The following is a 15,866-nucleotide window of genomic DNA, read 5'->3' on the forward strand; positions in this document are numbered from 1 at the left end:
GAGTTGGCACAGGCTGGCACACCCCCTTTCTGACGTAGGTTTTCCCGCCAGTCTTCCCGCCATAGTGGGGGTCAGAACTGGTGGGAGCCAGTTGCTGATTACAGCAAGTGGTCTGGAGAAGCTCGCAAAGGCGGAATGCCTTTGAAGCTTCCCCTGCCCATCCTGGGGGAGGAGGCTTGGCACCTTGTCCTAGGATATGCATTGTTGCAGGCCAAGGAGAGCGGGGAGCTCTCCACCTAGGGGTCCAGCAACATGTCTGCTGTGTGGCAGCGTAGGAAGCCTCTCAGACAAGACGTGGGTTGTAGGTTAGGTTTCAGGGGGCATCTCTAAGATGCCCTCTGTAGTGCATTTTATATTAAATCCCACACTGGCATCAGTGTGGGTTTAATGTGCTGAGAAGTTTGATATCAAACTTGTCAGTGTTCAGTGTAGCCATTATGGTGCTGTGGAGTTCGTAACGACAACCTCCCAGCACTATATACTCTTAATGGCATCACTGCACTTACAGTGCCCAGGAATGGCCCTGGGTACTGTAGGGGCACAGAGCTCATGCACCTGTGCCCACACCACTGGCATAGGGCACCCAGTTAGAGGGGTGGCTGATGTATGCCAGGGCAGTGGGTTTGTGGGCATGGCACACGGATGTGTGCCATGTCGACTCTTTGCTTAGTTCTGCACCTAGACACTCAGCCTGCAAAGGCAGTGTGTGGGTGTCAAGGTACAGGGCCCCTAAGGGTGGCACAATAAGTGATGCAGCCCTTAGGGGTCTTCTCTGGTCACAATGCCCTGGGTACCTAGGGTATCATTTACCAGGGGCTGACATGTGGCCAGAGATGCCAATTCGGTTTAGGCTTTAGTATAGTTTTTAGGGCAGGAACACAGGCCCTGGGAACCTGATTGGCAGGGACCCAGGGCACACCAAGAAAAAGTGCACAGGTATCAGACAAAAAGTGTGGGGTGGGAAGGGGGTACTGCAACAGAAACTCACTCTCTCACATTCGCCAATACCGGGCCCAAGTTATATTGATGGCTCTGGATTGGCCAAGAAGGGTGTGGTACACAGATCTACTTCACCTCTCATCGCACCCTCCTCTCCGTCTCCCTCTCAGGGCAGATCTCCTGTCGCAGGTTCTATACCCCCACCTCCAGATCTTGCACCTTCATGCCTGGAGATTGAACGGGGCAGCCTGAGTTCCTTCTCTCTCCCGCCTGATGTGGTGGATGTTATTTTATAGACCAGGGTACACTCCACCAAGTCCATTTACTCCTACAGATGGTGAAGATTTGTTAAATGATGTGGCGAGAGATCCATTGACCCTGTAATTGCCCACTTATCGAATGTTCTTCAGTTTGCTCTTTCTTTGGCTCAGCAGCGTTGTGCTCTGGCCACGGTTAAGGGCTACTGGTCAGCCTTATCTGCTTTTCTATGTCTGCCTGATCAGCCGTCTTTATTTAAGTCTCCTATTGTTTTGAGATTTATCAAAGGACTCGCCAATAGGTTTCCACCTACTCCTTTTGTTATGCCCCAATGGGACCTTAATCTTGTTTTGACTTTTTTAATGGGTTCCCCGTTTGAACTCCTTCATAGCATCCCTTTAAGACTTTTGTCTTTTAAAACCGTCTTTCTGGTAGCAATCACCTCAGCAAGGAAGGGTGAGTGAGCTTCAAGCTTCTAGTTGAAAACCTTCGTTTTTGACCATACATGATGAAAGAATGGTTCTCAGGACCAGGGCTGCTTTTCTGCCTAAGGTAGTTACTCCCTTCAATCTGGGGCAGTCCATAACTCTCCCTGTGTTTTATCCGCCCCCTCACCCTTCCAAGGAGGAGGAGAAACTTCCCCGCTTGGACCCTAAAAGAGCAGTGAGCTTTTATTTGGACAGAACAAAGGATTTACGTTTGGACGATCAGCTCTTTGTGGGCTACGTTGGACACTCAAAAGGCAAAGCTGTGCACAAGCGTACTCTGTCCACGTGGATCATCTTGTGCATCAAGATCTGCTACGCCCTTCCTGGTAAGGAACCACCTAAGGGTGTAAGAGCTCATTCTACTAGGGCTAAGTCGTCTACCTCTGCTTTAGCCAGAGTTGTTCCTGTGTTGGACATTTGTAAGGCAGCGACTTGGGCCTCACTCCACACTTTCGCAAAGCATTACTGCTTAGATTCCGAGGTGAGGAGGGAGGGCCATTTCGCGTTTTCTGGCTTGCAGGACTTTTTGGTATAAGAAAGGTGTACACCCTCCTCCGGGAGTGGGACTGCTGTGGGAATCTATTCATAAGGTGAGGAATCCACAGGCAGATGTATCCATCAGAAGAACAAGTTACTTACCTTTGTTAACACATTTTCTGGTGGATACAGTATCTGCCTGTGGATTCTTCACTGACCCACACTCCTCCCGTTGTCCACCTTTGTATACCTTAATGGATGCCTAGTTTGGATTGTTGTTATATTGTTTCTTTTTTCAATATGGTATATTTATAGGAAATGCTGATTTTCTGTAGCTTTCCTTTTTGATGTTATACTGTGTATATTGATTCATATGTTGTGTACTGTGTATACTGTGTGTTGTCGGTCCACCTGTTTCGCCTCGGAGGCACCGGAAAAATGGGTGGAACGGATGTCATCACGCAGACTAGGTTCTCTTATGGCTCCTGTGATGTCATGCGGAGTCGCGAGCGGAGCCAACGTCCTCGTCGGCAAGGAGAGCTGAGAAAAAAATTCAGCGGAATGCTGGCGCAGGGGATATTCATAAGGTGAGGAATCCACAGGCAGATACTGTATCAACCAGAAAAAGCGTTACCGAAGGTAAGTATCTTGTTCATCAGGTGCGCTCTAGACACAGCAGCCCGCACAGTAAACACCAGCGTACTGCTATGCAGGCATGCCTAGTTGAGAATCTCTGGATTCAACCCTGAGATGCAAGCCTCTATTCTCAACCAACCATTTGACAAAGAAGACCTCTTTGGCCCATCAGTTGACATCTCGCTGGAAAAAAAGAAAAAAACCACAGAGGTCGCAAAGTCCATGGGGGCTTTGCAGTTACCTTCAAATAACGGTCCCTTTCGTCACTCCTTTTACACGGTTGACTCCAAGAATACATCCACAGAGAATCCTTCCTCCTCTTACAAGGGCAATAACCAATCGGCCTCATCAAGAAGCTATTTAAGAGGAGGTTTTTAGAGGAAACAACGGTAAGGGAAGAGGTAGAGGCAACTCCACAACAAATATTTGTAAAGTGTGCTACATACCCGTGAGGGTCTTAAGGCGCTGGGGGGGGGGCGCTGCTACTGATCGAAGAGCCAGGTCTTGAGAAGTCTTCTAAAGGTCTGCAGGTTCTGGGCCTGTCGTAGGTCTGTATGGAGAGTGTTCCAGGTCTTGGCGGCGAGGTAGGAGAAGGATCTGCCGCCGGCGGTGGTTTTCCAGGTTTGCGAGGAACTGTGGCGAGGGCGAGGCTGGCCGAGGGGAGGCTGTGGGTGGGGGTGTTAGAAGCGGAGTCGGTCGTTGAGATATGCTGGTCCAGTGTTGAGGAGGGCCTTGTGTGCGTGGATGAGGAGCTTGAAGGTGATCCTCTTGTTGACGGGGAGCCAGTGCAGGTCTCTCAGGTGTGGGGGGTGATGTGGCTGCGTCGTGGGACATCGAGGATCAATCGGGCCGCGGTGTTCTGGATGCGTTGCAGCCGTCTCAGGAGCTTGTGGTTGTTCCTGCGTAGATGGCGTTCCCGTAGTCCAGTCTGCTGGTGACGGTCTTTCTCGTGTCGGAGGGGATCCATTTGAAGATTCTGCGGAGCATTCGGAGGGTGTTGAAGCCGGACGCGGAGACGGTGTTGACTTGCTTGGTCATGGAGAGGGCAGAGTCTAGGATGATCCCCAGGTTGTGTGCGTGTTCGGTGGGTTCTGGGGGTGTTCCTAGCGAAGTGGGCCACCTGGAGTCATCCCAGGCTGAGGGGGTGGAGCCGAGGATGAGGACCTCCGGCTTGTCAGAGTTCAGTTTGTTTGCTCTCCTTCCTCCATTCGGCGACGGCCTTCATTCCTCTGTGGAGATTCTTTGGCGTGTGGGGGTATTCGGTGAGGGATATGATCAGCTGGGTTTTGTCGGCGTAAGATATGATGTTGAGGTTATGTCGTCGTGCGATGTGGGTGAGCGGTGCCATGTAGATATTGAACAGCGTCGGGCTGAGGGAGGATCCCTGTGGGACGCCGCAGATGATCTCGGTGGTCTTGGAGCGGAAGGGTGGGAGGCGGACGCTCTGGGTTCTGCCGGAGAGGAAGGATGTGGTCCATGCCAGGGACTTCTCTTGGTTCCGGCGTCGTGGAGGCATGCTGTTAGGATGCGGTGGCAGACCGTGTCGAAGGCTGCTGATAGGTCCAGAAGGATGAGGGCGGCTGTTTCTCCTTTGTCCATCAGGATCCTGATGTCGGTGGCGGCGATGAGGGCGGTCTCGGTGCTGTGGTTGCTGCGGAAGCCTTACTGGGATGGGTCCAGGATGCTGTTGTCTTCGAGGTAGCGGGTCAGCTGTCTGTTGACAATCTTCTCTGTGACTTTCACCGGGAAGGGGAGCAGGGAGATGGGCCGGAAGTTCTTGAGGTCCTTGGGGTCTGCCTTGGGTTTCTTCAGTAGGGCGTTGATCTCGGCGTGTTTCCAGCTCTCCGGGAAGGTAGCTGTCTCGAAGGAGGTGTTGATGGTTTTCCGGAGATGGGGTGCGATGACTGTGCCGGCTTTGTTGAAGACGTGATGGGGGCATGGGTCCGATGGGGATCCGGAGTGGATGGAGTTCATGGTCTTGATGGTGTCTTCATCGCTGATGTTGTCCCAGGGGACTGGTGCGAGTGGAGGTCGCGGAGGTGGTGTCGGCGGTCTGGGTGTCGGAGTTGATGCTGTCGTGATGTCGGTGAAAGAAGGTGGCCAGTGAATCGCACAGGTCTTGTGAAGGTGGGATGTCGTTGGTGTTGGAGCTGGGGTTGAAGAGTTCTTTCACGATGCTGAAGAGCTCGTTGGATTTGTGAGCGTTGTCTAGGCGGTTCTTGAAGGCGGTCCTCTTTGCGGTCCTGATGAGTTGGTGGTGTCTTCGGGTGGCGTTTTTGTGGGCTGTGTGGTTGTCTGGAGTTCGGTCGCAAAGCCATCTCTTCTCCAGCTTCCGATAGGTGTGTTTGGAGGTCCAGAGGTCTTCGGTGAACCATGCGGCTTTCTTGTTGGTGTGATGGGTTGTGGAGGTCTTGAGTGGGGTGAGGGTGTCAGCGCAGTCGTTGACCCATTTGTTGAGGTTGATGGCGGCGTCTGAGTCGGTGGGGTCGTTGGGTGGACAAAGGGCGAGGGTGGTGGTCAGCTGGTCCTTGGTGACCTTGCCCCAGCGGTGGCGTGGCAATTGTTGGGTGCGGTGGTGTGTGGTGGGTTTCCTGAAGGTGAAGTGGACGCATCTGTGGTCGGTCCAGTGGGGTTCGGTGGTGTGGTTGATGGAGACGTGGAGACTTGCGGAGAAGATGGGGGTCCAGTGTGTGTCCAGCGGCGTGGGTGGGTGTCGCCACGAGCTGTTTGAGTCCGAGGTTGTCGATCAGGGCGGTGGTGTTGGCTCCGTTGTTGTTCTCGAGGTGGAAGTTCAGTTCCCCGAGGAGGATGTAGTCCGTGGAGCCGAGGGCGTAGGTGCTGACGAGGTTGGCGATGGTGTCGACGAACTGTGGTCGTGGTCCGGGTGGTCTGTAGATGAGTGTTCCTCTGAGGGTGGTGTTGGGGTCGGTGTGGATCTGGAAGTGCATGTGCTCGGCGGTGGTAAGGGTGTCGTCGGTGTTGGTCGAGACTCTGAGGGTGTCCTTGTGGATGATGGCGATTCCCACTCTGTTGGTGCCGTCTATGCGGGCGATCTTGTAGCCCTCAGGGATGGCTATGGTGATGCCTGGTGCCGAGGAGGCGTTCAGCCAGGTCTCCGTCAGGAAGGCGACGTCCGGGGTGGTTGAGTCTAAGAAGTCCCAGAGTTCGATGGCATGCTTGCGAGCGGAGCGGGTGTTGAGGAGGATGCATCGGAGGTGGTTGGGTTCTCTGGTTGATGGTTTGGCGGGCCGATTGCTGGTGAAGCTGCAGTTCCGGCAGGAGAAGGACCCTTGGGTGTTCTTCGGGGTGGCCCGGTGGCAGGAGTCATTTGGTCCGACGTGGAGGGTGCTGGAGTCGTAGTGCAGTCTGGTGTTGCGGCGGCCTCTGGGTCCAGGGGTTCTGGCGCTGGGCGCGGTCCAGGCGTGGATGGGCGCTGACGGGCTTGCGTTTGGCGCGCCTTCGGCGCATCCGGGCGTCGGTCGACATATGGAGAGGAGGGAGAGAGGAGCAGCTGGGAGCTGGGTGGCGAGGGGGCGTGGCCGTGGGCGAAGTGGCGGGAACGGAGGACACAGAAGGCAAAAGGGGAAAGTCAGCGGTAAAAATGGAACAGCACAATAACCAATAACCAACAGTAGAAAACAGACCACAGAGGCGTGGAGCGAGGCACAGGGGTCTTGAACCCTGGGAGTGACAGCAGCGGGCGGGAGAGCGCTCACAGGGTGCTGTGGGCGTCAGGGGAGCGATCTGGTCCCTGGAGCAGGGTCGGAGGTCACCCACATGCACTTCCCCCGCAAATAACAAGCAGTGACTTGCCTCCGCTACCTCCCCATCATTCCACTCGTGTTGGGGGATGTCTCTCTTAATTTCTCCCTGTCTGGAACACAATCACCTCCGACAAATGGCTTCTACAAATTATCCAATATGGTTACTGCCTGGAACTTAGACACTCCCCAAGAGCACACGCAATCTCACAAGAACATCTCACCCTTCTGAAGCAAGAAGTTCTCTCTGTTACAAAAACGAGCTATAGAACCAGTCCTATTACAATATCAAGGGGCTGGGGTATACTCCCTGTACTTTTTAATTCCCAAAAAGAACGGCTCTCTCAGGCCTGTACTAGACCTCCGAGAACTAAATCTATACATTCAGTCGGACCACTTTCACATGGTGACACTCCAACAAGTGCTCCCGTTCCTTCCAAAAGGCGACTTTCTGTTCACTTTGGACTTAAAGGACGCCTATTTCCATATCCCAATACACCCTGCACACTCCAAATACCTCCGGTTCATAGTAGCAGGCCAGCATTATCAGTTCTAGGTGCTCCCTTTCGGAGTAACTACCACTCCCAGGGTTTTCACCAAATGCCTGGCAGAAGTTGCAGCTCATCTATGAAGACCACACATTCACGTCTTCCCATACTGAAGACGACTGGCTCATAAAAGCCAGCTCGCAACAATGCTGTCTACGTCACTCTCACAAAATAGTGCAGTGGCTCCACGATCTTGGATTCACAGTAAATCTGTCCAAGTCCCATCTCCAACCATCCAACACACCGGCGTATCTGGGAGCCATGATAGATACACTAAAAGCTCTAGCCTACCCCAATCGGCCAGAATCCGCAACATGCAGAATCTACTCTCAGTTTCAGCCTCAACACTCATTGCCAGCTCAAGTGTTCATGTAGTTGCTAGGGATGATGATGTCTTGCATCCTAATGGGCTCTTATGAAAGACTTGTAATGCGTCCCCTCCAGGAGTGCTTAGCACGTCAGTGGAACCAGGCTCGGGGTCTGTTATCATTTCTATTTTTGGTAGACTGCTGCACCCATCGCTCTCTGCAGTGGTGCAATACACAAAACCTTTCAAAAGGGCGCCCTTCATCGACCCGGTTCTACAAATAGTGTTAACCGCAGATGCATCGCTCACTGGTTGGTGAGCTCATCTCCAGACTCATACAATTCAAGGCATATGGAGCCTCCAGCAAATGCAGCTTCACATAAATCATCTAGAGCTGCTAGCGATTTTTCTAGCGCTCAAAGCTTTTCAAGTTCATCTAGTCGGCAAAGCTGTCCTGATTCGTACAGACATTACAGCAATGTACTACATACCTAGACGGGGGGGGGGCACACTCACCAGCTGTCACAAATAGCACAGACCATCTGGAAATGGGCTATACATCACAAAATGTATCTTCTCGCAGAACACCTTCCAGGAGTAAGGAATTTTATTGCAGATCTCCTCAGTCCTCAAAAAACAACAGGTCATGAATGGGAACTCCACCATCATGTTCTCTTTCCATTCTTTCAAATGTGGGGCTTTCCAGACATAGACCTGTTCGTGTTAACCTAAACGCAAAATGCACAAGCTTCGCATTCAGGTATCCACACCCATTGTTCAGAGGCAATGCGCCATAGATTAATTGGTCAGGGATATTTGCCTACGCTTTTTCCATCTCTCCCACTCATTCCATTAGTGGTTCGGAAGCTCAGACCGGCGTCCCTGACACTAATCCTAGTTGCTCCCACATGGGCCCGTAAACCCTGTTGGAGTGCTCAGTAGTTCCTCACCAAAAACTACATCTCACTGCCAATCTCCTCACTCAAAGCCATGGAGAGATAAGACATCCAGATCCCAGTCATCTCAACCTTGCGATCTGGCACCTGAAATCTTAGAGTTTGGCTACCTTAATCTCCCACCAGACTGCATGAACATTATCAAAGAGGCTAGATGTCCTACCACAAGAGCATGCTATGCAGCAAAGTGGAAGCGGTTTGTGATATACTGTAATAATAATCAAATCAACCTGCTTGATGATTCAGTTCAAAACATAATTTGCTATCTATTACATCAGCTGCTGTTCAATTTAGCGTACACATCCATAAGCTTAAATCTTGCTCCAATGGCTGCATACCTACAGAACAGACAACATGTGTCTCTCTCCAGAGTGCCTATCATTAAAGCATTTATGGAGGGACTTACAAGAATCATTCCACCACGACTTCCACCTGCTCCAGTGTGAAATTTCAACATTGTCTTCACCAGACTAATGGGTCCACCTTTTGAGCCATTGCATAGATGTGACCTGCAATATCTCACTTGGAAGTTAGCTTTCCTCATAGCTATCACATCACTGTGGAGAGTAGGTGAGCTTCAGGCACTAACCATAGAAGAACCATTTTTACAAATACACCAAAACAAAGTGGTTCTTTGGACCAACCCTAAATTCCTACCTATGGTAATTTCTGCCTTTCATATCTACCAATCTGTTGATTTGCCTTTGTTCTTCTCTCAACCAGATTATGTGGCAGAACATGCTTTACACACTTTAGATGTGAAAAGAGCACTACTTTACTATGTAGAAAGGACAACACCTTTCCGTAATACAAAACAATTATTTGTGGCTTTTGCTCCACCACATAAACACAATCCTATATCAAAATCGGGTATTGCAAGGTGGATAGTCAAATGCACTCAGACATGCTATGCAAAAGTAAAACGAACATTGACCATTTCCCCCTAGAGCGCACTCCACACGTAAATTAGGGACTTCTATGGCATTCTTAAGAAATATACCTATAGATGACATCTGCAAATCTGCAACCTGGTCTACACCTCACACATTCACAAAACACTATTGTGTAGATGTGCTAGCAAGACAGCAAGCTAGTGTGGGCCAAGCAGTTTTACGTACTCTATTTCAGACAACTGCAAAAGCTATCGGCTAGCCACCGCGTGGGAGATAACTGCGGTATAGTCTATGCAAAGCCTCTGATCTACAGCTCACATGCCTCGAATGGAACAGGTTACATACCCAGTATGCATCTGTTCTTGGCATTTAGGGCTGTTGATTCACATGCGCGCACCTGCCTCCCCGGGTACCTATACCTGTTGCAGTAACATCTTACTTAGATACATATATACATGGAAATCTCGTACTACTTACTCAGTTATCACCCTCTGCGGCAAACAATCTAACAGTGGGTCAATGTCCATGCACAGTATCACCGAAAGGAGGAGTCACCTACCTCGTGACTGGAAAAGACTTCTTCGAACAAAATCAAAGTGCAAACATCCGGACCCAACACTAGATGGCAGGCTATGAAAAGCATGTGAATCTACAGCTCTACATGCCAAAAACAAATGCATACTGGGTAAGTAGCATTTTCCTTGTTCCAGGTCAATAAAAGGAGTCCTTAAATGGCAAGACTTAGAATGAGTTTGTTTTTGTTCATGAGAAACACAAACCTTATGGAATTAGCTTTTTTAAACATTCCTCAGCAATGTGTTTTGTTTTACAGGCAGGAATGGCGCTTTATAAAATAGTTCCGAAGAATCCCTACTACTTTTGGTCAGTTATGAGCCTAATAATGCAAGTAAGTGCAGACCTTCCACTGAGAGTGCAATTTTTATTTCTTCATTTCTTTCTTTCGCGATGCACTATAGTTACAGTCTATTCTTATACTGCTGGATGTTTTAGATAAAACATGTGGTAACCACTTGTCTTTTTCTATGTGATCATGGTTATTTTTTTTAGGATAACATTCTTTGGTGATCTCAAAGCATTTGTCACGCCTTTTGACATGACAATTTGAAGTTAAGCTCTCTGGTTTAGTCATAGTCTGCCTTTTGCTCTCCCCATGTAGTGTTGTTCCTATATCCCTGATAGGCTCTGCACATTGGAATAATATACACTATAGTTTTGACATAGGACTGAGGTCAGTATGCCTTTATCGAGTATATTAAACTTAATTACTTGTGTGTGCCAGCTAACTCAGAGGTCACTAGAAACTTCTCGAATGAACAAGAAGGGATTAGTTTCTGACAACCGCATAAACATGACAACTTGGTTTCACTTTAGAATCGGAATAATCTCAGAATCGTGGAAACAATAGATAAGTTTCACTCACTCAATTGTGTATGCTTTGTTTCTACAGAGTTGCACAGAAATAGAGAGTCGGGCGTTTCAATAAAAGGGTTTATTGAACAGTCTTATTTCTCATGCAAGAGATATGAACTGCTACAATGGTAAGACAGAATGCGAAGTATAATGCATACAGCGTTAGCAGTAGGATAAAATAATACTGCAATAGCATGGTCTGTAGCTATGACATATATAAAAATACATACATAAATAACAGTCTAAAATACTCAACTGGCGCTTCTAAAATAATCCTACCCCAGTGTACCTAAGTTTAGTAAGAGGGAAGAAGTAGGTGCTGTTTAAGTTTATTTGTGCCAAGAGTTGCCAAAAGTTTCTCTAGGTTATAGTCTGCTCCATACCTTAGAATGAGAGAGGTTGGTATCTCTTTCCGGGACTCGATCTAGAACAGCTCGCAAGAGGAGTTCGAAACACTGGAGCTGGATCCTGGGCGAGGAGGATTACAGCGTCGGGTCAGTGCATCAGTTGGGAACCCGATCTCTTTCTGAACTTACAGTGGCGTACCGCGTCGTGCAAGTATGCAGCTGGATCGTACCGTGCACCGTAGTTTGCCATGGCAAGTGAAGATTTATTTATACCTAGAAGGTGTTTAGGAATGCCAGTATTGACGTACAAGTCGGGCATAAGAACGTCATGAACGAACCCCTAAGTAATAGATGTTCATGCATAATAAATCAGTTCTTGGAGAAAACAATATCCAGGCAAGGGGAAGTCCTAAAGGCTTAAGAGTCTGGTTTGCCAAGAACTGGTTGTGACGAAGATGAACGGATGTAGTTGACCATGCCTGTATTTGGTTAGCATGAGCAATGCCTAAATAAGGGCAATGTGAATTGTACCTATATAAGGGCATGATTCGGGAAATCTATATACGGTATCTAAATCGACACACAACTCCCAGGTATGTGGTGCTGAAAGGTGATGTGTGTATGTATATGCGTGTGTATGTATGTGTGTGTGTATGTGTGTATGTGTGTATGTAGGTGTGTGTGTGTATGTGTGTGTATATATATATATATATATGTATACGTATATGTATATATGTATATGTATATATGTGTATGTTTGTTTTCTTTTCACCAGCGGCCCACTTCCAGTCCAGACTGACGTGCGCTCTGTGGCGGTGCATCTGAGCTACGGCAGAACCACGCCATTCAATTATGTATTCCTTTCCCCGCAGGGATTTGCTTGTGCACTCCTGGATAAAACTCCACGTAATTGACACCCAGATCGTAGTTCAATTTCTTTTAATCATTGCAGCTCGGCCACCAGCAACTCTACGCGTTTCGGTCTCTGCTGAGACCTTGCTCACGAGACTGACATGGAACTACATTTTTTTCGTGCACTTAAAAAACATTTCAAACATAGTGTGACATCACATCCTGTACAAGCCAGCTAGGCATTCTGGTTAATGTAGTTCTATCACAATCTAACGGTTCCCTTTACATTGTTTCTTTGATTTTGGTGTATGGTGACCATTTGATAATTTTTGATACTCAACTTATTAGGATTCATATGCAACCACTAATATACCTCAAATATATGGTTATCAACATTAAACTACTGCAAAGTTGTATGTGTCTGTATTGACCCTCTAGTGGGTCTTTTTTGCTATTTCTTAGTTGAAAATACATATAAACTGGACAGTTCATCAATTTATTTTTCCCTCTAGTGGGTATATCATGACCTTAATTCAATTCGAGCTGGTCACCGTGCCACTTCATGATAATTAATGCTCCAGTGCGTGTTGTCTCCCACTGCCTAGTATCCTCCCAGCTAGCCCTTAGTGACTCAAGTGTGTGTTGAAAAACAAACAGTGAATAAAGTGAAAAAATAATAAATTAAGTTCTGTTCTGAAAAAGAGGCCAGTTTCTCACCTTAAATACAGTATTTACATTTACCCAGTCCTACTTCATGTCTCTGAGTCTTATAGCTGAATGTGTAGCTCCTCGTCCTGATTTAATCCATACGGGGTCAATGTTCGAAAATTTAGAATGTGTTTTGATTCTTTCTGCCGGAGGGTCTTTTCACGGTCCTCCCCCTCTGGGGTGTACACCGACAGACTTCACAGCATAGAACTTCAGCTCCTTCCAATTACTTCCAAGTGCTTGGCTACGGCGTTACCTCTGTCCGTGTTTATTGTAGCTCTTACATGTTCCAAAATGCGTTTCTTCAACTCACATTTTGTACTTCCCACATATTTTAGTGAGCAAGGACATTCAATAATGTAAATCACAAATTGACTTTTGCAATTGATCAACTGCTGAATTTTCCACATCCGTTTGTTTGCCATCAATACCTCTTTTGTATTTTGGGCAATCGCGCACACCTATACAACTTGTACATTTATAAAACCCTTTAGGTTTCAACCAATTTTCTTGTTTTTTGGGGTTTGAAAGTGGCTATGGACCAATTTGTCCCTCAAGTTCCTTGTCCTCCGATAGGTAATGTTTGGATGGTCCCCTACTATTTTTGCTGTTGCATCCATGTGAAGAATGTGCCAGTTCTTCCGCATTATCCTCATTAGTTGTTGTTTGGCTGTGGAGTAAGTAGTTATTAGTCGTATCTTCTTTTCCTCTTGTTTGGGTTGTTTTTCCTTTAGCAGATCAGTTATGCTCATTGACACCGTTCTCTGTAACGATTTTTCAATTGCTCCCGAGTTGTACTTTCGTTTCTTGAAGCGTTCTGATGCTTGATTCTGATGTTTCAAGTATTCTTCTTGTTTGGAACAAATTCCCTTTATCCGAAGGAACTCGCCAAAGGGTATATTGCTGATCAAACTTATTTGATGAAAGCTTTCGGCATGTAACACTGCATTCGTAGCAGTGCTCTTGCGGTGCAGGGTGGTCTGTACTTCATTGTCAAGAATGTATTTTTGTGTGTCCAAAAACACAACCTGTTCTTCACTGATGTCGTACGTGAATTGCAATTTAAAGTCTGAGTTGTTCAATATTTTGAAGTATTCGGCAAATTCTTCCCTGGTTCCATCCCAAATTAATAGCAGGTCGTCTATATACCTTAACCACGCTATCGTTTTGTTTACATACCGGTCATTTTCATGTTTCCATGCCCGAGTCATTTCCCATAGGCCCATCGTAAGGCAGGCATACGAAGGGCTAAAGGAAAAGCCCTTCGCCATCCCTTTCACTTGACGAAACATCTCATCACCAAATAAAAATGTGTTCTGTTCAGGCACAGTTGGATCATTTGCAGTAACATTTTGTTGTGTTCTGCATACTGGATGTTCTATTAGACAAGAAGTATTCACATGCCTTCAGACCAGTGTCATTCCGCATGTTAGAATATAAGGATTCAACATCCATAGTGATCAACTTATACGTGGTTTGCCATGGGGTTTCTTGTAGACGCCTCAATAGGTCACCTGTATCCTGTAAGTAAGATGTTAAACCCTTCACATAGGGTGGAAGATAAACATCAAGGTAATTGGCCATGGGTTCCAATAATGCTCCTTTGGCCGATATTATTGGCCTCCCTGGTGGTTTTGTGGGGTTTTTATGTACCTTTGGAAGGAAGTATATTGTCTCCATTTTGGGATGCTCCGTTTTCAAATACCTCACGTCATCGTCTAATAAGTTTTGTTTCATCAACCAATAATCCAACTTCATGTCAAGTTCTACTTTCCATCTCTTTGTAGGATTGGTTTTCAATTTCTCATAATACTCCCTATTCTTTAATTGAGAGGAGACTTTACGCATATAAGATTCTTTATCCAAGATGATGGCATTACCACCCTTATCTGCCATTTTTATTTCGATGGCTTCATCATTCTGTAGATGGTGTAATGCATTGCGTTCCTCCAAAGTTAGGTTGTCTTTAGTCTTGGGATAATTTAGCTTGTACAGATCCTTGATCACACATTCATGGAATATGTCAATCTTATTGCCAGCTGGCAACTGGGAATAGAATTTAGATTGTGTTTTTTTCTGTCTACTTCCAGCACCCATCTGTGCACAGTGTATTCCTATGTTGCACCTTTCATGTTCTGGATCCCGGTCTAATTCCGTGAGTGTGATGAAGTCCTCCGTGTGTTTGGCTCTTAATTCCATTTCCGGCACCAAAGTCTTTTTCCTGTGCTCTGCCATCCTAGGTTTTTCTGCAAATAATTTGGCTAATTTGATCTTTCGGACAAATTTATATAGGTCAATCCTAGTTTCTGCTAAGTCAAATCCATTAACCAGAATGCCCAGCTGGCTTGTACAGGATGTGATGTCACACTGTTTGAAATGTTTTTTAAGTGCACGAAAAAAATGTAGTTCCATGTCAGTCTCGTGAGCAAGGTCTCAGCAGTGACCGAAACGCGTAGAGTTGCTGCTGGCCGAGCTGTAATGATTAAAAGAAATTGAACTACGATCTAGGTGTCCATTTCGTGGAGTTTTATCCAGGAGTGCGCGAGCAAATCCCTGCGGGGAAAAGGAATATCTCTATATATCTATCTCTCTATCTCTCTATATCTCTCAAAGCTCCCTCCGAGTAGGGAGCCTCCAACCAGGGAGCCTCCAACCCTGCAGGGCGTCCTCATTCAAGACGGGCACGGAGCTGCCCGCCGTTTCCACTCTCCGTGTACAAATACAACTGAGGCCCATTTCAAAAGACACAAAGCTTTTATTCTGGAATTAAGCACTGTGTTCCCAAAGTCCAACAAGTTTCGGCCATACTGCCTTGATCACGGACAGGAAGTAACACACAATGCATCTGTTCTTGCGTATTTGTAGTTTTTCAATGCACCCAACTGTTTTTTTAATTTTTTTTTGCAGAGTTTTATATAGCGCGAACTAGACCCGAACCGAATCATGTATCAGAGCGCTTTACATAGCACCAGTTACGTTACATGAGGACAGACACACATTCATTTAAGGCACGGGTAGATTAAGTGATTTGCCCAGAATCACAGGAGGTTTTGGCATCATAACCGAGACTCGAACCCTGATCCCCAGGTCCGCGGTCGAGCGCCCTAGCCGTTAGGCCAACACCTCTCCCCTCCAGGTTGTGGCCTACATCTCCCATAGTGCACCAATTCTATACAGGTAAGTGTGGGTCTTGAGGAAAATACTCGTGTGCTGGCGAGAAACGTTGTCATCCGCTCAGCTACTAGATGCACTTATTAATTGCGGT

General features: G+C 47.2%; 1 protein-coding gene across 1 annotated transcript in view; it reads left to right on the forward strand.

The window, feature by feature from the left end:
- NAA25 (N-alpha-acetyltransferase 25, NatB auxiliary subunit) overlaps positions 1-15,866 on the forward strand; it is a 988,861-nt gene that overhangs the window by 153,620 nt on the left and 819,375 nt on the right. The window contains exon 5 of the mRNA XM_078667429.1: positions 10,096-10,170. Coding sequence (XP_078523555.1) covers positions 10,096-10,170 — 75 coding nt within the window. The remainder of the gene's footprint in view (positions 1-10,095; positions 10,171-15,866) is intronic.

The sequence above is a fragment of the Lissotriton helveticus genome, chromosome 11 (genome assembly GCF_964261635.1).
Source record: "Lissotriton helveticus chromosome 11, aLisHel1.1, whole genome shotgun sequence".
Taxonomy (NCBI): domain Eukaryota; kingdom Metazoa; phylum Chordata; class Amphibia; order Caudata; family Salamandridae; genus Lissotriton; species Lissotriton helveticus.